The following is a 24,317-nucleotide window of genomic DNA, read 5'->3' on the forward strand; positions in this document are numbered from 1 at the left end:
ATTTTGATGAGGAGTCAATCTGCACTGTTGAACACAACCAGCTGGGAGTTTCATTCTACAAAAGAGTGACAGGATCATCTAACAGGAAATGATGACTTGCAAGTGTTATTGTATTACTCAAGTTCACATCTGGAACTAGAGAAGTCATAAAACTTCCAGAGGAAATGCCCAACACTGGAGGGGGAAAAAAATGATGTTACTCTTGCACAATGTGTCTACATACTCTAGTTTAGACTTGAAAGCTTAATCTATCAGCAGCTATATATAGTCACTGATTATGTCAAGTCCGACATTCACAGAACGAATGTCTTTTTTTTTTTTTTTTTTTTAAGAGGAGACACCATGTGATGTCATGCACTGGTCATGTTTGAGATTCTGGGCTTTTTTGCTTCCACATCCTCTTTCAGAGAAGTGGGAAGAAAACGGCCAAATTACACATTTACATGTAGGTGGTTACTTCAGATATCTGTTCTGGAAATGAAAAAGCCCATACTGAATCAGATAATGCTTCATTTGCACATTTAAAGACAAAATTTAAAAAAAAAAAAATACTTTTAATACGAAAAAAGTTTCATTGTGATGTCCATTAGTTATTTTTTTACTTAATCCACCAGTAGTGTCTCATTTTTTGGTCTAAAATTGTATGACATTTTACAAAACATATCTTTTAAAGGCATTTTTCTCAAGCACTATAATGTCCCTTCTGGGTTTTTACCGAGGGGTTTGTTCACATACCATTCATAGCCTGCTTAAAATAACATTTTATTCCCAAGAGAAAGTGAAAATGGATTCTTGTAATAACTGTTGGCAGTATTTTGAGTGATAAAAAGAGAAAAAATTCCTCTTTAGAATTGCTTTCACTCTAATACATCGACAGAGCAACTAGGGGACAGAAGGAAGGGACAGATACTTTTAACTTAGTGAGCAGGTGTGGTTGACCCTGTTGCTAGGTGTGATGCATTGTTTTACTGTTGTGATTGGTTGTCACAGACATGCCCTTTTGTGAGCTTGCAAGGTGTGGACACTCAGTGGAAATGAAATTAACTGCTGACCCTGAAAGTGATCTCATTGTTAATGTGATCACTGCTGATGGAAGGTTGAGACAGATCCAAGTCATTGCTGCTGTAGTGTTGCATCTTTCCAGTTTTCCAAATATCTCAGTGTTGTGATCATTTCATTTCTGGCGATAAACTGTAGGTGGGAAATGTGTGTGTATCCCTAATGAGATGATCCACACATAGTATTCCCCCTTGATCTGATCTAATCTGCAGCATTTCATTTACTCACTCACTCACGAATATTTCTCTGACCTCTTTCCATCATTTTCTCCTCTGATTAAGAAACTCTTAAGCCTCTTTAAAGTCATCCCTGCTCCTAACAGTTTTTCACCTTAGGAGCTCTTTTGAGGTCTAAGATGCTCTGTGAATAACTTTTATCTTTAACGGGATCTAGTCTTAATTTTAAGGGGAAATTATAAGAAAACATCACAATTCTAAGAATTTTCTCTCGTCACGCGGAAGCTTTGTAAATACCAAATTTCTGTTGTAGCAATTTATGCCAATGGGTGCATATTTAATTAAATAATGCCTCGTTTGCATATTTAAACAAAATTTCAATAAACCTGTAGTACACTGGGGAAGTTTCATAGTTAAAAGTTCTACCCCATTCACCTGGGGTGTCTCCCCTTTAAGATTTATCACACAAACTGACAGTGGAGAGCGACAAGAAAAATGACGAGAGCTTAGAAACAAAGTTCTATCAGTGGATTTTAACCGAGGATGAGGAAACGCTGCCTAAATAAACTGCTGACACACAGTCTGTCACAACTGAGGTTTCAGAAGAAATTGTGTGGATGATGGTCTTTGCACACTCATCATCATAAAACTTTTATTAGCATGAAAATGGAGAGCACAGAACAGCACCAATGGAAAAAGATGATTTTTTTCATTTTATACTATTAAACATTCAATTGTCCATAAATTTGATTTATATATATATATATATATATATATATATATATATATATATATATATATATACATATACAATGGTGGAAAAAAGTTTTCGGACACCCTTAAAATTTTACACAGTCTCAAATATTATCATGAAATATTTGTGGAAAAATCTTTTTTGTGTTTCAAAAGGTGTGGCTGCATTAGACAGATACAAACAAATACAAATTATATTTTTTTGTTTATTGTTTACAAGAAAAACTAACAAAACTAAATTCTTGACAGTTTCAATATGTCAGTTCTCAACATTGTCGGTATCAGAGTCAACAAATAACAGAGAATGTGGTCAAAACTGAACAAAAAATAAATAAACCATCACATCATCAAATTAATATTTAGTAGTCCTGCCATTGGCACGTAGTAGAGCTCTAATCCTGGCTGGCATGTTCCCCACGAGCCTTTCACACTGCTGAGGGGTAATCTTGTCCCATTCTTCCTGAATTACTGCTTTTAATTCTTCTAAATTCTTTGGTTTATACTTTGAAACAGACCTTTTGATAATCCACCACAGATTTTCAATGGGGCTCATGTCCGGGGATTGAGCTGGCCACTCTAAGACCTGGATACTGTGCTCCTGCAGCCAAGTTCTACTGGCCTTGGATGTGTGGCAAGGGGCATTATCTTGTTGAAACATCCAGTTTTTACTTCGACGGAACAGTGCACATGCAGAAGGGAGCGTGTGGGTTTCGAGAATGGTACAATACTTGGTAGAGTTCAATGTGCCATCACAGACAGTGAGATGACCAACACCAGCAGCACTCATGCATCCCCAAACCATGATACTGCCTCCACCATGCTTGACAGTAGGTACTGTACATGCTGGAGATAATGCTTCGCCTGGTCTTCTGCGTACCCTCACATTAGCAGGAGGAAGATAAAGCTGGAAACTGGACTCATCTGACCACAAAATCTTCCAATTCCTGGCTGTCCAGTTCTTGTGTGCCTGGGCCCAACGACGCCGGGCTAACCTCTGTCTCTCATTGATCAGGGGCTTCTTGATAGCCTTGTAGGACCTTAAGCCATGATCTAAAAGTCGGCCACATACAGTGCAGGTGGAACACTGGACACCCGTTTGGTTTGACCACTGCTGCTGAAGCTCCTGTGATGTCATTCGGCGGTTTTGCCTGCTTCATCACTGGTACCAAAATGACCCAATACTCAAAATTTTTTATGTATTTTTAATGGAACCAATCAATTTTAAGTTTTTAATGGCTTTTTTTAGGATTTATTTAGTATTTTGGCTGTGACTGTACTAAAAGAAATTGCACCTGAAGACCTAAGAGTGATTCTTAATGCAATATTTCACAAATGCATGGGGTGTCCGAAAACTTTTTTCCACCACTGTATGTGTATATATATATATATATATATATATATATATATATATATATATATATATATATATATATATGTATATATATATGTATATATATATATCTATACAGTCAGGCCCATAATTATTTGGACAATGATACAGTTGTCGTCATTTTGGCTCTGTACACCACCACAATGGGCTTTAAATGAAACAATGAATATCTGCTTAAAGTGCAGACTCTCAGCTTTCATTTAAGGCTTTTTTCAAAAATGTAGTATGAACCGTGTAGGAATGACAACCATTTCTTCACACAGTCCCCCAACTTTAAGGGCTCATAAGTATTTGGACAAACTAACATAATCATCAATTAAACAGTCAGTTTTAATACTTGGTTGCAAATCCTTTACAGTCAATGACTGCCTGAAGTGTTGGACACATAGGCATCATCAGATGCTGGGTTTCTTCCCTGGTGATGCTCTGCCAGCCCTTTACTGCAGCCGTCTGCACTTCCTGCTTGTGTTTTGGGTGTTTTGCCCTCAGTTTTGGTTTCAGCAAGAGAAACACATGCTCAGTTGGATTCAGGTCAGATGATATGACTTGGCCATTGCAGAACATTCCACTTCTTTGCCTTAAAAATGTCTTTGGTTGCTTTTGCAGTATGCTTCAGGTCATTGTCCAATGAGTTTTGAAGCATTTAGTTGAATCTGAGCAGATAATGGTGCCCCAAACACTTCAGCTTTCATCCTGCTGCTCTTGTAAGCAAGACAAGACTTCACTAGAATAAATACAGAGGGTTTATCACAAGATGCAAACCATTGGTTAGCCTTAAAAATGGAAGGCCAGATTAGAGTTTGTCAAAAACCATCTAAAAAGCCTGTACAGTTGTGGAACAGCATACTATGGACAGATAAAACAAAGATCAACTACCAGATGGCAAGACAAGAGAAGGAAGAAGGGAAGGAACTGCTCATGATCCAAAGCACACCACCTCATCAGTGAAGCATGGTGGAGGTACTGTTATGTCATGGCCATGTATGGCTGCCAGTGGAACTGGTTCTCTTGTATTTATTGATGATGTGACTGCTGACAAGAGCAGCAGGATGAAAGCTGAAGTGTTTGGGGCTACATTATCTGCTCAGATTCAACCAAATGCTTCAAAACTCATTGGACGATGCTTCACAGTGCAGATGGACAATGACCTGAAGCATACTGCAAAAGCAACCAAAGACATTTTTAAGGCAAAGAAGAGGAATGTTCTGCAATGGCCAAGTCATATCATCTGACCTGAATCCAACTGAGCATGCGTTTCTCTTGCTGAAACCAAAACTGAGGGCAAAACACCCAAAACACAAGCAGGAAGTGCAGACGGCTGCAGTAAAGGGCTGGCAGAGCATCACCAGGGAAGAAACCCAGCATCTGATGATGCCTATGTGTCCAACACTTCAGGCAGTCATTGACTGTAAAGGATTTGCAACCATGTATTAAACCTGACTGTTTAATTGATGATTATGTTAGTTTGTCCAAATACTTATGAGCCCTTAAAGTTGGGGGACTGTGTGAAGAAATGGTTGTAATTCCTACACGGTTCATTCTACATTTTTGAAAAAAGCCTTAAATGAAAGCTGAGAGTCTGCACTTTAAGCAGGTATTCATTGTTTCATTTAAAACCCATTGTGGTGGTGCACAGAGCCAAAATGACGACAACTGTATCATTGTCCAAATAATTATGGACCTGACTGTATATATACTGAGTAATATTTTACCGTGTCATATTAAAGCTTTCCAGGCATCATACAGGATATCTATACTACACCCAGATAGTTGTTACTAGCCAAATATTGCTACTGGAGTACACACTTACACCATGACTTCATAAAGAGGCAGTTTCAGTGGAAGACAGTATCCAGAACAAACTGAGTGAGTCATTTAGATTTTAATTGGGGAAGTGGGGTGGCTGATGAGGTTTGTGCGGGTGTTAACTTCCGCCTACAGTGAAATTTGTCATGCAAGTAAAAGCCATTACTTGAACGGTGTAGGAACAAACCACTAACAGCCTGGTTTGGAGACTGACATCAGACCAACCACAGGCGGAGAAGGTTCTTCTTTTTATTTGCGCCATAAGTTGAACAGCTATTAGACATCATCTTCTTGATAATTTTCCTGAGAAGTTGCAGAGGTATGTTTTTTTTAACATCCTGGGGACAGTTTATAAGTTATTCATTGTTTATTGCAGTATTTTTACACCAGCATGTCATTATGTTTCACAGAAAGACACCTTGCTGTTGAGTTTTCAAAATGGCCTCGCAGCAAAAACAAATATCCATTAATCCCCATTGCACTGTAGTGGCAGTAAAAGTGTCAGAGCTGGATATCTCCAAACCTCAGGAGATACAATAAACTATATGTATGGCTATTCCCGGTTCTTACGAGATGAAATATGTCTTTTATGATGTGAGTGGACTGGGGGTCATCCCTATATTCCCCGGGTTCTATGTTCCCCGCTTTCCCCAAAAGGAAATATGTTTGTATGGGACCGGGGAACATAGGACCCTTTTGAGAAAAAGGGGTTAGGGTTAGGGGTTAGGACCCTTTTTTAAAAAAAAGGGCCTATGTTCCCCGGGTCCTTTTGGGGAAAAGCGGGGAACATAGAACCCTTATTATTAAAAAGGGTTCTATGTTCCCCGGTCCCATACAAAGCAGGGAACATAGGACCCGGGGAACATAGGTACGCTCCCGTGGACTGTCCCTTCAAAGAGACAGGTATGGACACACAAAAGGCTAACAGGCGCCGCAGCTAAACAACAACAACAACAACAGCTAGCTTGACAAACAGTTACATTTCTGGTTAAACAATGTCACCCAAGCTTTGTTTAAGAAAAAAAAAAAAGAGAGACCATATTATGAAGCCTAACACTCAGCTACTAACTGAAGAAACATGACAGAGCCACAGTTAGCTTTGTTTGCTGATTAGCCTAGCTTAGTTTACAGCTAGTCATGCTAGGCTTTAACTCTATGGGTAGCTACTTAGCTATAGCCTGCTGACCTTTCCAAATCAGGAGGCGAAAAATTAATAAAAGAAGTGGTTGCAACAATATTATTATTACTTTTTTTAAAGATTCATTTTGGTTGTTCTTTGCTGCATTTATTTTTAGCTGTAGGCTACTGCCGACTAGTCTCGCTCACCAGACCTTTCTCAAGAAAAGAAAGATCTGGCTGGGCCGACTCTGGCCCTGTCCAAATACCCGCACTTGTGCCCATGTGCCCCTCAGTTGCGCACTCCCGCTAAGGGGCGCAAGTTCGTAGGGTGTCCAAATTGTGTTCTGTTGTTATCAAGGGGTGCAAACCTGCGCCCTTAATACACCCCTTCTGAAAGTGCGCATCAGACCTCACTTCCCTGAAGGATTTTACCCAGAATCCTCCGGAGTGTCGTGACGCCGTAACACTGCACCTGGTCGGTACAACTCACCATCTTCAAACGGTAACTGACGTGTCCGCGAGCCGTTAACTCCGACTGACAACAACCGTTAGAGGAACATAACGTCAAACAACACGCTGTGTGGACTTAATAATACATGACAGGGCGTTAATAATGAAATAATATACAGTTTACAGTTGACTGGAGGTTTGTATAACAGTCCACATCACTTTACAGTTTTGATTGTGTCTTTAATTATTATTATTTTATTACCCTATGTCTTTATAGTTTATTTTATATCACAATTTATCCAAGCAAAAAACTTTTTAATAGTAATAACAGTAATCTAGGCTACGTTAACGGTAGAGTAAAAAAAGATGTTACAGCTAATATGCACATTATTAACAGGTAAATTCAAGAGTAAAATTTAATTTAATTTACCTGTTGGTTGGGCATCAGCATCAGTACTTGGATCTGATGTAGATGCCGCCTTCTCCTGCGGCTCCTAATCCTCCTCATCATTCGCTGATTGTATCTATTTATCATTTGCAGCAGCAGTGCTGCGAACAACGTTATTTCCTCTAACGCCATGTTTCGTCTCCTAGGAGACGGACCAGCTGGACCCAAAAGGGAGTGATGTGTACACAACTGTCCCAGTTCTCCTTTTTAAACAGCGTCGATCCCTTGCGCACTTACGCCCCTAACTGCACTTTTGGCAAGTGCACTTCAGGGAAGACCTCAGGGCGCAAGTGCAGGTATTTGGACAGGGCCTCTCACTGTGAGATTGGAGAAAAAAAACGCCCCGGCTGCTTGTACTTCTTTCAACCAATCACAATCGTTCTGGGCGGTGCCACAGCAACGGTGTGCTTGCAAAAATATTGCCCGGGGGAAACAGGTTTTGGTGTAACACGCCCACAAAAATATCACCTACAGGATACGAACCATGGCAGAAAAATGGCTACATCCCCGCAAGATCAAACACCGCAAAAGTTAGTAAAGGACGTGTTGAAAACTGTTGAAAACTGCTACACAACCGGAGGTGGTAGGGCGGGACTTCTGGCTCGTTCCAACCAATGAGAGGCTGATCTCTGCAGCAAACTTCCGCCCACTCAGACTAACTGCCGACAAATGGTGGACTTGAATCTGTTGCCACCTCATAGAAAATATCAGTCTTTTCACTTCCTGTGTAAACACTTTATGAAGGTCCAGTGTCTAGGATTTAGAGTAGGGATGTCAAAGGTTAACTGTTGATAGGTTTAAAAAAAAAAGGAGACATTTATGACACAAAACATTAAAATTTTACCATCTCTAAGTGGTAAGGGTTTTGAAATTGGGTGCTAAAAATCACTGAGTTAATAAATCCTCACACTAAAAGGAAAGACCTGGTGTAGTTCATGTCATTTTATTTATTTATTTTTTCCTTTATTAAAAAATTACCAGTTTGCTAATGGTTAATGTGTGTTCAGCTATCGAAAGCAAAATTCACTGAAACTGACATCCCTAGTTTAGGGGCATCTATCGGCAGAAATGGTATAGAAATGGTCATTGGTTTATAATCACCTGAAAACAAGAGCTGTGTTTTAGTTACCTTAGAATGACCCGTTTATACATACGGAGTGGGTCCTCTTCAGGTATTGTGCCAGGCTTTGAGACCAGCTTTCATAGTGGCCAAATGGTGGAATTAATCCAAATAAAACTTTTTATTCCCATAGACTTACATTGTGAGATGTCTGTACATCAGTGGATATGTTTTTTTTTAGTGTCACAACCCTCACAAAATGACCGTTTCAATGTAAAACAATCAGTCCGATAGCATTTGGAAAGTCCAGAGGAGCTGCATGATTGAATCATTTTATCCCCATTTAAGTTAGCAAAATGCTAAACTGGAAGTAGTCAGCTTGGCTCGTAGAAGTCGATCATTGGCTTCTTGTGCCACTGAGCAACTTTTATGGGAATGAATGGGACAGGCCATCCATGGTCCTCTTCCACTGAGTCATCTTTATTGTTCTACGGTAGTCAAGAATGGACAAATCAAACTGGCTCGTGATAGGGCTGCATGATGTGTGCATTGACCACTATAGTTCTTGGCACACTGTAGAAGTTTCAGTTATGTTCTGGTGGCTTAGTGGGTGAAGCAGGCATCCCATGTGCTAAGACAATGCCCGTGCCTTAGCACCTGCAGGGTCGTTTCCAGCCTGAGGCCCTTTGCTGTATGCCATCCTCTCTCTTCCCCCTTTAAGCTTGATCTGTCCTATCCAATAAAGGCAAAAAGCCCCAAAAATAATCTTACAAAGAAGGCTATGAGATTTTTCCGTTGGGTTTTGGGCTATTGCTGTTGTCAACAAATTTATGATACCCTAAATGCAATCTATAGAAGTAAAAAGCTAATGTTAGGACACCATGGTCATATGACTTAACATCACTACCACATGAAGGCTGTAAAGCTGTGCTCAGCATGATGCCGTTTTGTCGTCTCATGTAGCCACTTGTTTGCAACCACCTTTTTTAAGCCACATAAATGCTTCAAAATTCATGAGTGGGGTTTTTACTGATGTATTTTATGTTGTAGAACAAAGCATGAAAGTCTCTTGAGCCTGTGTATGGCACAGACCTCATTTCAGGCATCTAACTAGAACCCCATTGACTTCAAGTTGAGGGAAGAGATAAAATGCCGACTCATTTCCGGGAATCAACTCATTCCTGTCCCCCGCCCCCACCATCCCCACCCCGCTGTCTGTGGCAGGCCGCCCAAACCTCATTACTTCATACAGGAAATATGAATCTTGAAAAACTTGTCCCTGAACCGGCTGGGCACTGCTGTTTTCCTTTTTTTAACTTTTTAATTCATTAACATATTTCGCATTACAAGGGCAACAAGCGAATGAGAAACAACAAAGCAAACAAATACATGTTTATGGAATAGTCAGTAAATAAAGGCAATTTAAAATAACATACAAAGTACATCCATAGTTTTAAATTTTAATATTTAAAATGTGCATTTGGACCCCCAACCACTCCCCCACCCCTGCAATAAAAACATGAAAGCTGCAGACTTACATGTTGACATAATTGAAGACATTAACACTGTAAATTGGTACAGAAAAGGCATGAGAACATTTTATCAGAATGCAGGAAATTAAATATCTGATGCTAAAATTTTCAGGCAGAGTGCTCCCACACCAATACACCCACTCGATGTGTGACCACCAATGATGAAATGAAACTCTTGCAATAATTTTGAAAGACCTGTATCACTGGCAGAATACAACACAATTTTGGGGTCGTGTGGAGTAGGTCATCTGTTCCAATATCTGTAACTCAATATCAACAAAGAGCCCAACGGTGAGACAGTTCTTCTTAAGCCAGTATTTTGTTCTGCACTATACTACACTATTTGGACTATCCACCTTACTCCTGAGGGCACAACTGTAGAAATGATTATGTGCACAACGTCCTGTGTGAAATAGCGGAAATAGCAATAAGCTAGTTAGTCCCAGAGACTGCCTGTGGTTGGTCACAGTGGCTACTCTTGGTGGCTTACCGCCAACGTTGGTTCTTTTAGAAAGAAATTTGCCTTCAGTTTAGCAAATACTGATTTATTTTTTAACAGACTGACAGGTCCGTCACTCAACGTCAGTACATGACATTCCTGTCTTTCCCCGTCTGACTTCATTCTCAACCGACATTACAACACTACAACATACCTTGAAATATGTATTTAGTCATTAGGGCTGAGAATGTGCTACTGATTTACCGAATTTCCTTTATATGGGTGGCTATGGCTCAGAGGTAGAGTGGGTCATCCACCAATCGATGTGTGTGTGTGTGTGTGTGTGTGTGTGTGTGTGTGAGAATGTGTGAATGTGACTCATAGTGTAAAAAGCGCTTTGAGTGGTCGGATGACTAGAAAGGCGCTATACAAATGCAGGTTTACCATTTACCATATATCATATAAAAAATGAATGCCAAAAGTAATTTCTTTTACTACTACTTTATATTATTATTACTGAAGTCTGCTGCTAAATTGAGCATCATGTTTCACTCAGAACAGTTTTTAATAAATCAGAAGTTAAAAAAATGTGTAAAATGCATCGTTAACACAAACGAGTGGAGGATTAGCAGGGAAACATCACATATATTCACTTAACATGGAGCTACAGCAAGCTAACTGCTAGCATGCTCGGTTGAAAAGGAAAAAAAGACAACAATATTTTGAGATGGCTGTCAGAGAGTTTGCAGAGGTATGATCACATAATCCTGTTTGAACTATAACAGGTGGTGTGTTCCACATTTTATTTCCCAATTTCTCTTGCAAAGAAGAATAGACTACTGTATACAAACTGTTGGAAATCGCCGGTTAATGGAAGGATTATTTCATTGTTGGTTTTTGGTATTTTCATAGGATTTGATGACAATAAAAACATAAAAAAACATATCCTACAAGGGCAGAAAAAAAGCACTGCCTGTTGTAGCACCAGACGATCACAGGGACTTCAAAATGAAAATTTGCCTTTAATGTACAGGACAGAATGAAATGGTCGCAAGCCAGAGTCGAACCTGCAACCGCTGCAGTGAGGCATCGTCTCTGTACATGGGGTGCCGCCCCTTCCACTACGCTACCGATGGCCCTTCAAAATCAAAGTTCCTTATGTGCATTTCACGCATTTGGTTGAGATTAGCTTAGTAAAGGGTTATGAGTTCATCCTTGTGGGAATATGCAAACAACAAATGCCATATCAAGCCAGCTATTATTCTTTCTGGTAATGCCCATAGAACATCAAACAGATTGTCACTTTCTTCAGTGCTTGGGGATGATCTCACGAGCTCTGGTACGGCTCTGTCGCTGCTCTGTGTGTCAGCAGCAGGTCACCAAACTCTACGACACCTGCTCTGGTGGAGCGCAATTCATGGGTATCCGTTCTTCTGCTGTCTGCGGTGGGATGTCGTTTTTTAACCTCCTAAGGTATAAAGGAAACAGTGATGGCATCATGTGGGATCATTGGAATTTCGCAATGGTGATCTCTGATGGATAAACATTCAAATTTAGTTATCTTATGGAGTGAAAGAGAGTGTGCTGTGAATTAATTCCACATATACAAATCACTTTTTCAGTCAAACCCTTGCTTTTCTCTAACTTACCTCCTGTAACAAAAGAAGCCGATTCCGATCAAAGCACAGACGATTACCAATGACGCACAGCTGATCAACGCTGTTGTTGTGCTGCCAAGCTCTGCCAATAAGAGGGAAATGGTCAACATGAAAGGCAACAAATGCTACATAATCAGTTTGACTTTGATTGATATCAGTGTGGAGGCTTACTGCGGGCTATCTGAAGATTGCTTTCACTGTTCAAAGGCTCAGTGGTGGTTGAGGCTGATGATGTCTGCTGCGTTGTTTGGGTCTCTGTCCTACCATGTACCTTCCCTGCTGAGAAAGAACAAATGAGTAAGATCTCTCTATAGGTCAGTTTTTCATGAACAGTTTTGCATTGGCACATTAAGGCAGTGCGAGCTGCTCATAAAGAATGACTGATCATATAAGATGCCCGAAAGCATCCGGGTTCTATGTGCTGCTTTTTATCCTTTTAAAACCCATGGTTTAAAACAACTGGTTCTGTATATGTGCTGTTTTGATCATTTGACAGATTTATGTGAGCTTGAAGAAGAAAAGATGGACCACACTGAAACAACCACACACAAAGCTAAACACTCTCAAGGAGAGTGACAGTGGAATCAGTTGAATAAATATGGGGAAGATTTGATCATGACTAAAGCTGAGTAAAATGTTGGTCGCGTCGTTGGTCCCATTCTCTGTCCTGTACAACACAAAAATGTTCAAAACATGATGGATTCAGCATGATTCTGCTGAATCCAACTCTATATTGATTATGAAAGTGCAATAATTATTAGATATTAGCTACAGTTAAACAAGAAGTCTGGTGAGTTTCATTCATTCATTCATTCATCTTCTAACCGCTTCATCCTCTTGAGGGTCGCGGGGGGCTGGAGCCTATCCCAGCTGACATCGGGCGAGAGGCAGGGTACACCCTGGACAGGTCGCCAGACTATCGCAGGGCTGACACATAGAGACAGACAACCATTCACACTAACATTCACACCTATGGACAATTTAGAGTTATCAATTAACCTAGTCCCCAAACTGCATGTTTTTGGACTGTGGGAGGAAGCCGGAGTGCCCAGAGAGAACCCACGCTGACACGGGGAGAACATGCAAACTCTGCACAGAAGGGCTCCACACCCGGGATCGAACCGGCAACCCTCTTGCTGTGAGGCGACAGTGCTAACCACCACACCACCGTGCCGCCCTCTGGTGAGTTTTAAAAAGATATTAAATGACAAAATTACAAATTGAACTATTTCTCGGTTTCTCAACCTGCCAAACTTTTATTAAATGTGTCTGTCTTAGAAATAATTATATACATCACAAGGTATATAATTGACTGAAATACAACCATTTTATAGAGCCTTCACTGATGGTTATTACTTAAAAAATATTACTATATCCATCTTAAACTCATTTGAGACTATTAATTAGAATATCCCAAATAGCATATATACTGTAGATATTAGGGTTATAGGGGAAAAATCTTAAATAAGTGTCCATACATTTAATACATAATATCGGATACGACTAATGGTAATCTTAATCATGACAAGGTGTGTATGAAGCTTAAAGGAATATTCCATTCACACAATGACTAACCATGTTTTTTTCGCATGCATCCATGGTGAGCGGAGAATCCAAAAAATGCAACCATTCTTGATGAATTGAAGTAAACAATGGCTGCATTTAACAACAGCAAAACTACATCAAAATGTGCGTTTACAAACTCTCACACAACTCCTGCAGTGTCATCCAAGTCTCATTTATCCAGTCGAATGCTCAGTACGTCCCAAACACGTGCATGCACATGCAAATCTTATACATGGCTGAGTAGTTTGCCTGGGCACATAGGTGCATTTGAATTCTGCTCAAGCGGAGCCCATGCACGGGGGTGCTCATGCGTACTTTAAATGCAGACTACTCGTGGGCAGAAGTGTTTCATATTGTACGGTTTAGGGAAAAACACATGTGTATGAAGTACAAAGCATTTGACTGGATAAATGAGACTTGGATTATACTGCATACATTTTGTGAGAGTTGTTTTGAGGTATAGTCCCCAATGACTTAAGTTCAAGAATGTTTGCCTTTTTTGGACTTTCTCTTCACCATGGAGTTTTTTTCACCAGTTTACGGTAACCTACAGTAAGTAATTGATATTCAAATGGTCATTTTGTAGGGGAAGTATACCATTTAAGACCATTTCATAAACATTTAACAGATCCAGTCCCTGGTGTGATTCTTTGGAAGTAGCCAATAAAATCATCTGACCTGATGCATATCGTATCACTTATAAGCAACATACTGCTATCAGTATACTGCTATCAGTATACATGCATAACCATAAGTTATTCACCTAGTGAGTGATCTGACGGGGTCCACAGACCAGGTGAGGTTGGTTCTGTGCTGTCTGTCTCTGTAGTCGCTGAAGCTGAGGGGCTTACACTCTGGGTCGTCCGTTGGCTGGTGGACCCTGCTGCTGATGAGAAATGACATTTACTGCTACTGATAACGCTAAGAGACGGCATGTCCAACTGCTAATACTACTTCTACTACAAATACCTCCTCTGTTACTACACTGTTGCTTCTTCTACCCTCACTACTATTCGTAAAACTACTGTTGAACAAAACAAAGCATACTGTGATTTGGGGAGTTCCAGTGCGGATGTCTTTACTCATGCACAATTGACTGTGGTTTATAAGTGCTGTAAGTAAACAATTTTCCACAAGTGCATCACACACATTGGTCATGCTATTTGCTCTAATATAATATGTCATGCACTTAATATTAAAAAAAGAAAAAACATGCAAGGTTATGTGTTAGTTTTTCACAGTTTGGTATTACTGTTACAACTGCGGTTAATACTTCCTCTAATAGCACCAGTGCTACATCTACAACATTTCTGCTGCTACTGCATATCCACATCACAAAAGCTAACGAGTCTACTTTACTGCTACTATTGATATTAGTATAACTGATACCTTTACTACTACTTCCACCAACACAAGTTTTGGATATTTGGGCTTCTTAAAGCACTATTAACAGATTTTTTGGCCACTTGGAGGCAGCAGAATGAGCTGGCTGAAAATGTCCTGAAACAAATGGAGAAGTAGCACAATAAGGGCTTACTGCCATTCAGTTTCAAAATATAACTCACACCATACCCAAAAAGACAAAAAAGTTACTGTGTTTCATAAATTCTCATAAAAATTATGATTTTCCAGCACTTAATGATGAATGTCACTGCATCAATTGTATTTAGAAAACTTACCAGCTTCCCATGAAAATGTCATAAGCTTCAATTTGAGCCCCAAATGATAATAAAACTTGCTATGTCCTGAATTCTTCACCATGCACAACGTGATTTTGCCAAGTAGGAGATGCTCCTGGATCAACATCCCACATCACATTCCAGGACCAACATTGCATCAATCAATCACAGCCCTCTGACATCACCTGTGCTTCTTCAGCGCTAAGCTAGTTTTCCAAATTTAAGTGTGTACAATTGAACAGGGGTCATCCCTATGTTTCCAGGGTTCTATGTTTCCCGGGTTCTATGTTCCCCACTTGACCCTACAAAAAAGGTTCTATGTTCCCCGCTTACACAAAAAAGGTTCTATGTTTCCCGGGTTCTATGTTGCCCACTCAACCAAGCGGGAAACATAGAACCCTTTTTGTGTAAGCGAGGAACATACAACCTTTTTTGCAGGGTTAAGTGGGGAACATAGAACCCAAGAAACATAGAACCCTGGAAACATATATACGCTCCTGAATCCTGACTCTTTGTTAGCAGCTTACTTGTTAGCATAGCCTACCTACTTAGCAAGCAAACTTGCTAACATTCTAGCCTACTGGCAAGCTTACTTGTTAGCATACGTAGCTACCTTGTTAGCAAGCTAATGCGCCAATAGTCTCGTCTATTGGCATGTTTACTCATGAGCGTAGCCAGCCTAGTTAGCAAGCTAACTCGCTAACCCTGCAGTAGCTGAGAAGGTTTTTGTTCAGTGATACTGGGGATTTATTTTAATTGTACTAACTTCAATTTGGAAACCTAGGAATTTTGAAAGAAGCACAGGACCAGCACACTGGTTATGTCAGAGGGCCGTGATTCACTGATCACAATGTTGGTCCAGGAACACAATGTGGGATGTTGATCCAGGAGCGTGCCCTACTTGGCAAAATCACCTCGTGCAAAATGACATTGTGCTCTTTACTATACCTCAAATCAGAGAAAACAGAATTTCAGCCTTTCAGATAGTCTACTTGCTAGCAACGTTGACCCAGAAATGTTGAGCACCCCAAAGTTTTATCTGAGAAAGACACAGTATGGGTTCCCAAGTGCCTGATAGTAACTTTCAAATGTTGGGAAATTTGCAGAATTTGCATCAATTACTGTATATGGACATTATTTCAACAACTGCTTGGCAGATTTTGTACAATATTTGAGTGGTCATGGGGCTTACTGGAGATGTTGATTCAATTTCTGACATTCTCAAAATTCAAAATGGCTGTTGAGACCAAAAGCGGCCATGTCTCAACTCCCAGTGGGCTGATTTTGATGAAATCTGAGTCACTTCATAAGTTTTAGTGGACACTGAATTGATTAGGACAGATAACTAAAAAGAGAAATTCAATACATCTAAGGAATGTTTTACTGGTAGAAATCACGAGTTCTGGAGCAGGTTTCAAACACAAGCATACTTAAAATTAAAAGACTGTGTCCCAGTTACACAACATATCTTCAGCATCAGCCTCATCCTTATCATATGCTCTGTTTTCATCTGCTCCTTCAGACTCTACATTCTTGTCATCTTGCTCTTCTTGCTATGAGTGTGTGAGCGGGTTGCAACATGTCCTATCATAGCCTCTGCAGAAGCACTAGCTCAGTGGTGCCCAAACCATTTTGAATGGAGGCCAGATTAAATCATGTGAAAATATCTGGTGGGGGGGGGGGGCAGCTGCTCCATGCATCATATGGGTTGAGAAAACATACAAAAACGACACAACAGTTTTATCTTTCAGTGAAAAAGTATCCTCTTCACTGCTCCTGAAAGCGGCAGCTCTTGCTGTAAACTTTACGCTTCTTTGCTGTGGTCATGTTTGCTACCTGGCAGGAAATGATTGCAGCTAGGTAACAGTTCATTTGCATGTTTACCATCTGTTTATGAAAGAGCATTAGTTCTGCTGTCATACTTCCTGCTTGGTGCATATCTACCAACTCTGTAATAGTCCTGCTGTTTTGAGGGGAAGGGAAAAATTCGAAGTGATCTTGCTTAATTGACCAATATTGTGTAGTGGGCCACATATAATATATTTTGAAAGACAAGCCACTGGCTGTTTAAAAATCAGTCCACAGGCCACGATGGGCCCCGGACTGGACTTTGGACATGCCCACAGCTGTGGGCATGTCCAAAGTCTGCCCTTTGCTGCTGTACATAACCTTAACACAGCTTTGCATCTACAGCTGATGATATCTAACAGGGCAGGAGAAGCAGTGGGACTGGCATCAAAGATAGACATGATGACTTCCTCTCCTTCCTTCTTGCCTTCCTTCTTGTCTCACCCAAACTTGGTAATGTCCACAGCTGATCCTCTTAAACTTCTAAACGGACTCAAATTTCACCACCAGGAGTTGAGATATGGCCATTACTGGTTTCAGCAGCCATTTTGAAATGTCATAAATGAATTCAACGTCTTCACTACCCCCAAATCCATTCCAATAATGTCCAAATCAGCCAAGCAGTTGCTGAAATATTGTCCATATCGGAATTATGCTTTTTGATGCAAATTTGCCAACATATGCAAGTTGGCATTCGGCAGTTTCTAGATACTGGTGACCCATACTGTACATTTCCAACATAAAACCTCTTTTTAGCTCTGTTAAGGTCTCCACCAAACATTGAGAGGAATATCTGTCTCTTTAGCAGCTAATTGCTCCACTACATGAAAATATAGATAAGGGCAGCTTTATAGTATTTCTTACCACTACTGTACCATGAGTAAATGCTGTCAGTATAATACAATCATTGCAGAATTCCACTAAAAAGGCTCTGGGAAGAAACGCTCATTAGCAGTGAGTTAAATTAGTTTGAGCAGTTATGTTTCAATAGACCATTTTCAGGGTGGACATCTTGACTTGCAAAACATCAGTGTATTTAATGACATTAATAACGGCTCAATTTCATTTAAGTGATGAGGATTTCTTGATGGAACATCATCACTTTTATTGAACCTTCTCCTGTTGGGACAAGTCAAAGGTTCTGGCATGGCAAGAACACACATCACGACTCCTAATAACAGGTATCTACGTGCCCAGGTTCATCATAATTTGATGACAACAATTAGTCACAGCTGTAAAACAGTTCACATCGCCGGCACACAATCATTCTTCTCTTGACACGTCGTCATACGCTTACATGTTGGACTTTTATTTTAAGTAACACAGATTTTCCTTGGGTTGGTGTTTTTGATGTTTTAGTACTCTACTAGTAGTAATTCTACAACCATTAATGCTGCTGTTACCTTTACATTAAAGCTGGGGTGGGCAGTTTATTTTGCTAATCCCATAATAAACTCTGAGTATATAGTAATTCAAGTGGACTGAGCGAAAACTAGACATCTGCACATCCTCCTGGCTCTGTTTCAGGATTTAGAAAATCTAGCTTGTGACAGGAGACGTTGGCCAATCACAGGTCATTTCAGAGAGAGGGCATTCTTACTGTTCTACAAATTCAGATGAGCATGAGCATCTCTTCAGATGGTGAAAACCTAATTCAATGGCTGAGAATCCTGCTGAGAAAGTTGCTAATACACCATTGGCAACAACTGTCTACACTACAAAGCAACCCCAAAAAAGTATGATGGACTTATTAAAAGAGAGTCTAAAAGGGAGTCTGACAATAAATGAAATAAAACGTGTCAATATCGGCAAATGTTTCAGAAATTGAGAGAAAATGTAGCTAATCGTTTAGCCTTCTGCAAACTGGAGCCAGAGGTTACAGCTGCGGCTTCAAGTTTGCGTTTATTTAGCTTACGTTAGCTAGAGCCTTGACTCAAAGTATGTCCTCTGCCTCACTCCCTGCTGCTAAAGACCACCTCATCAGGAGGAGAGCAGGCAGCAGCTCCAGAGGTGGACCCCTAGTAAGCGGCTGCAGCAACCTGAATCCAGCTAGTGGAAACCCAGCGCCAGGGGGCTGGACAATCCCAAGTCCCCGTCGGATCAGCAAACTTTCTGTTGCTACTGTTACACAAGTTAGACCCTGCGCTGGGGGACTGGCCAAACTTGAGCTGCTACAGTCGCTGACCAAAGGTCCGTTTAGTGCTGCCCACTATCCTCTCAGAGAAGCAGTCCACAGTGGTGGGAAGCGAGGCATTGAGACCGCAGAGTGCTAGCTCGCTGATTCTTGTCTAATTTGTGCTCTAATAAACAGAGAACAAGAAAGCGGGGCATGAGGGCCTGAGCGAATACTGTGTGCACATCTCTACAATATAACAGGTTACTGTATGAAGCATGTGCATATGCCTATGGTCTTTAGGTGGGAGGGGCTTAGAGCTACCTTTGTCAGATGCCTGCCTACCACAGCTTTTAAGCTACCAGTACAACTACTAGTGATATTTGTACCACTACCTTGACTACCACTACTAATGCTGCTTCTAATCATTACCAACACTCTCACTACTGCCGCTACTACGATCACAACTAACAAAAATTGTGAATGACAGAGTTTTTTAGTGTCATCATTGGTATTTATTTATTATTAGTATATTAGTGTAATTGTGGTATTTGCAAACACAGAACTCACTGACTGTGGTGGTACTGGTGGAGTCAAGGGGAATATCAGTATAACCCTCTGCAAAATCAAACATCATAAATCACACATGTGAAACAAAAACGTCTCTCCAATTCATATTAAAACTTTCCTGTGTACAAGTATTGAAGAGTTTTGTATTAAACCTTACACTTACCTGTTATTATGATGGTTGGTCGTTGTGTTGTGGTCCTCTTTGGATCACCTGAAACAACAAATACGAAGTTGAACAGTTTGTTCATCATCCCAAACTTGACAGTTAATACAAATAAACACTGTCTTAAAGCAAAAACTGGATAAATTTGCTTAAAAAAAAAGTTGCAAGACCTAGTAAGGGTCAACCTCAAAAAAACTATACTTCCTACTCTCTTACCACAATGCAACTTGATGGCATCTCTTGCCTGTGAATGAAATAGCCCTAGTTTAAAACATAGGCTTTCTATTATTAATTGGTAGTTTCTAGACTGCTGCTGTAAGTGCCTCAAACTGTATGCTGATGAAATACTGCTTTTTGTCTCAAATGTCCCAAACTTTAGACTTCCCAAAATAAAAATGTATTAATTAGGCAGAACGTGCAACTATCTTCCAGAAACTCCAACCACCAAGGCATTTATTTAAGGGAACAGTATGCAGGATTTAGTGGTATCTAGGGAAGAGGTGGCAGATTGCAACCAACTGAATACCCCTCCGCTCTCCCCTCCCTTTCCAAGAGTGTAGAGAACGTATGGCGGCCTATAGGTAATGTAAAAATTTGGATTTGGAAACTAGACCTCAGCAGAGAAACCAAAACTATTTCCCTTTACTTTTTGCACTCATTGCATTTCTTGTTTGTGTTTATCCATTTCATTTTGAGGCATGCCGGATGCATTTCACTCATGTTTAAACTGAATTGGAACGGCACTGTCTGACACTTTGCTCGCCACATGAAGCAAACCACAGATTTTATCTGATCAGCATGATGTGAAAAAATAACTAAAATCCAGATATGTGAGGGCACATAACTTCAGCTTCTTACAAAATACACCAGTAAAAATTTTGTATTGCCTCCGTTGGGCTGCACAGCTTACTGTTAACAACAGCATACCTGACCAATAAAAACATGTTCTCTTACATTTAATAAAAATCTGAGTTGCACCCAAGAAAATTGTGACATGCAGATGAGTCAGTATTAATCCTTACACAGTACGTACTCCCTCCCTCCTTTCCACCAAGTTACACACTCCGTATGAATGAATTTTACTGCATTTCCTCAAAGGCAGGCAGATGTGTAGGTGTATAAGACATCTGTGTGAAATGACAACCTTTGCCACAGAAGTGTGACAGCAGAGTCTTACTTAGTGCTGACAAGCGTGTCGCTGATCCAACATTTCTCCCAGTGCTCCTTTATGACATAATTTTGTTGATGTTATTGATCTTGAGGGTTTAATTATAACAGCTGCTTACATTTTGGATTTGATTCTGAAATCAGATTCAGTAAAACAGATATCGAACCTCAAATCTATTTACATGTTCAGATCGGATCACCTTGACCCACAGTATCACTGTCATACAACCCTATAGGCAGGCACACTTGTGTTTTCTTTGGCGTACACACCAGTTTCACAAGTTGGAGTGGAACACGTAAAAATCAGTGTTCTCAGTTTACACTGCCACATGACAAAATGGCTCTGTCTCTCTGCAGTGTGTCTTGGGATTTATACTTGTGCAGCAGACCCTATGCCGGAGCCTACACGTCACCTACGCTGTTGTGAGCATTTATACATGTGCGATGATGTGTCTGTGTCACTCTGCAGTTACACCTTCAAAACACACATTAAACATGGCATAAAAGCGACAATTTCAAACACCAGTACACAAAACAGCTTCACTGTAACTCGCAGCATTCACAGACAAACACTCTTTTGCTGGACACATTTTCCCCACAAATACAACATGCTAATGTTATTAGCACAAGCCTATTGCATTTTAACATTGTATAAATTAGCCTGGTGGCCAGCTAACTTTACCTCTGCTCATATGAAGCCAGGGACAATGTTGAGCAACATTTAACAAAGGTAACATTACAAAATTTGGCTCCATTACAACTCACGAGATTCACCGACAAAACAACTGTCTTAAACTTAACACGTTTTCCGAACAAATATAACATGCTAACGTTATTATGGCATTTTACATTGTATAAATTGGCTGGCAACTAGCGGAGATTTCCTTTGCTCATATGAAGCCAGGATAAATCCCGAAGTACAAATGCCTGAGGGAAATATCACACACAACAAGACTTAAAATGTTATTTTTGTGGAGGCTTTATTATCTTCACAATTTATTTTTTCTTATCTGTTAAAATTAAAGTAAATAAAAGCTTTGTTTCCGCTGAGGGAAATGGTGTCAGCTTACAAAAATAGACATAAGGTCTGCGACGCCGCAACTTGGAGTTACATTTCCAGGGAGGTGCACGTCAGGCTACGGTGTAGGTTACAGTGTAGGCTCTACATTGTTGCAGAGCCTACGCTGTAGGTATGGCCTCAATTCAGCGCAGAAGTATAAATTCAGCCTTACACTCATTAGAGCGATGTGAAATAAAAACCTCATATCAGCGACTCTCAAAGTTGTAAACTGGGGAGCCTGCTTATGATTTCCAGCCACACAGAAAAAGTTCACACACTATGATGTTTTTATGACATAATAACACTACACAAAAACTTTCACACTTTGACAACAATATTGCGATATAACACTCATTTTACTTTCTAGTTTTCCACGTTTAAATGCATTTAAAATGACTGAAATAGAGAGATGGTATCTGGTGTCTGACATTGACTGTGCCTAACCACAGCAGTTGAGCAACAGCTTCTGCTGGAGTACAGCAACACCTCTTACACAAACCACATGCAGAACTGCAGTAATCCATAATGCTAGAACCAGGAGTGACAGTGATGGCAATTTGAAAGTGAAAAGACAAAAAAAAAAAAAAAAAAAAAAAAAAATCAATCTTACGTATACACTTGAGGGTGGGTGGGGACGGGAGCCACTGTAGAGAACCACTGTCACTTTGCTTGCATCTGATGAGATTTGATGTTCCCGCCTCCCTTGTGTATCCTTCTATACATTTGTAGCGAAAAGGGCTGTTTACTGAGAAGCAGGTCCCTGGTGGCTCTGTTAGATCTATGAGAGGGATTTCTGGACACTGACAATTGTTTTGGTCTGAAAGAAAAGAAAAACATCATGTGGCAAAATTACAATATGGATGCAGAGATCCACACAGAGATAGCAACAAGAAAAAATTATAAGAATTCACCGAAAATTTAAGGTAACACTTAATTTGGATAGCCCACCTGCAGATAATTTATAGAGTGTTTGTAACATTTCAGCACTCTGTTAGTTGAGATTCAACTGCTTCGCTTTGTCTGTAGATGTATATTTGACAATTCACTACATTATCTCAGAATAATTTAGTTGAACTTTTCACTCAACCTATGCTGTGTAGGGAAGTTTAACTCAATTATTATGAGAACATGTCGTTATATTCATGAATTGTTCAGTTTAGTCTAAAGATAATATCTTATTGCTCTCTCTTATTCATAGAATAAAGCAGAACTGTTCAACTGTTAATTACTATGCTACTGAAATGTTATAAATACTCTGTAAGCCAACTATGAAGTTAAGTTTTGCTGACTTTTTTTAATTAATATATATATATATATATAATTAGAAGACCCACAAAAACTCATGTGTGTGGGTGCATCAGTTGTGAATGAGTCCTGTTGGCAGTATGCCATTTTCCCTAAAGCAATTCAACGCACGATATAGAGTTTATTTGCTTCACCGCGACACTGGTAGTGTATAGGCTATAATACATGCCTAGATTAATCAGTAACACATGTAGACAGAGTATGTCTCACTTCAAACTCTGTTCATGGTGCAGAGCTGAATCTGAAAATGATGTATGTGCTTATCCACTGTAGATGAGAAGGAAATGAAAAGGAAAGAAATTGTGTCCCTCAGATGCATAACTGGTCTTAATTTCTTCAAATGTGTGAGTTTTTACATGCGCGCAGGTGTATTTATTTTTTTTACAACCTGTGTGTTTTAATCGTACTGATATAATATTTTTTAATGTGTTTGTTTTGTTTTTTAATCACAGCTGCATTCACTGACTGTACAAATAACACCAGACGGTAGTGGCTGTGAAAGAGAAAGTTAAAATAATAACATACAGTAGAATAATAATTTTTTTTTTTTTTTTTGCTATTTGCAGTGCCCTGGTTTGGACCACATATCCACAGCATACACCTACTAGAGTAAAAGCGATTATTATTTAAAGGGATTTATGAACTAAATCTCATGTGTAAAGTGGGGTAATGTATTTGTCACTTACCGCCATTGGACAGAAGCGCAGCTCCAAGCAGACTGATCATGATAGCGCAGACAGAGATTAATGGGGAACACAGATCCATCTGACAGCTCTGAGGAGACTTAAAACATGTTCGCCAGGTAGGCTTCACCGCGGCCGGGAAGGTTCATGTTCACTGCAACACGTCCAGCTGCTGTCTCACTTCTGCCCCCGACTTTCGCTTTCACCGTCACTACTCTCAGTAATGCAAATAAATGGGCGGATCATCGTGGATCAAGTGGTGAACTTGCTCAC

At 40.0% G+C, this 24,317-nt stretch overlaps 1 protein-coding gene across 6 annotated transcripts; it reads right to left on the minus strand.

Annotated features, from left to right (window-relative positions):
• Positions 1-10,970: 10,970 nt before the first annotated feature.
• Positions 10,971-24,279, minus strand: il15ra (interleukin 15 receptor subunit alpha). 6 transcript variants are annotated; one of them, XM_049566717.1, is made up of 8 exons: positions 24,048-24,279; positions 22,667-22,873; positions 19,830-19,877; positions 19,667-19,714; positions 14,220-14,342; positions 12,062-12,166; positions 11,882-11,972; positions 10,971-11,700 (listed from the first exon to the last, which is right to left on the minus strand). In XM_049566717.1, the coding sequence occupies exons 1-8, from the start codon at positions 24,124-24,126 to the stop codon at positions 11,619-11,621; spliced, it is 783 nt and encodes a 260-aa protein (XP_049422674.1). In that variant the 5' UTR covers positions 24,127-24,279; the 3' UTR covers positions 10,971-11,618. The 6 variants fall into 6 exon arrangements, with proteins under 6 accessions (XP_049422674.1, XP_049422675.1, XP_049422672.1 ...); XM_049566718.1 differs by having other exon boundaries at positions 14,220-14,339; positions 24,048-24,278; XM_049566715.1 differs by having other exon boundaries at positions 12,062-12,169; positions 24,048-24,278.
• Positions 24,280-24,317: the final 38 nt, after the last annotated feature.

This window comes from Epinephelus fuscoguttatus, linkage group LG22 (genome assembly GCF_011397635.1).
Source record: "Epinephelus fuscoguttatus linkage group LG22, E.fuscoguttatus.final_Chr_v1".
Lineage (NCBI taxonomy): Eukaryota > Metazoa > Chordata > Actinopteri > Perciformes > Serranidae > Epinephelus > Epinephelus fuscoguttatus.

Coding starts and splice junctions, on each gene's coding strand:
- il15ra (XM_049566715.1), bottom strand. CDS start 24,126: ATGGATCTGTGTTCCCCATTAATCTCTGTCTGCGCTATCATGATCAGT. Junction 14,343..19,666: donor CACCAGTACCACCACAGTCA/GTGAGTTCTGTG, acceptor ATTTCTCATCAG/CAGCAGGGTCCACCAGCCAA. Junction 11,973..12,061: donor CAATCTTCAGATAGCCCGCA/GTAAGCCTCCAC, acceptor TCTTATTGGCAG/AGCTTGGCAGCACAACAACA.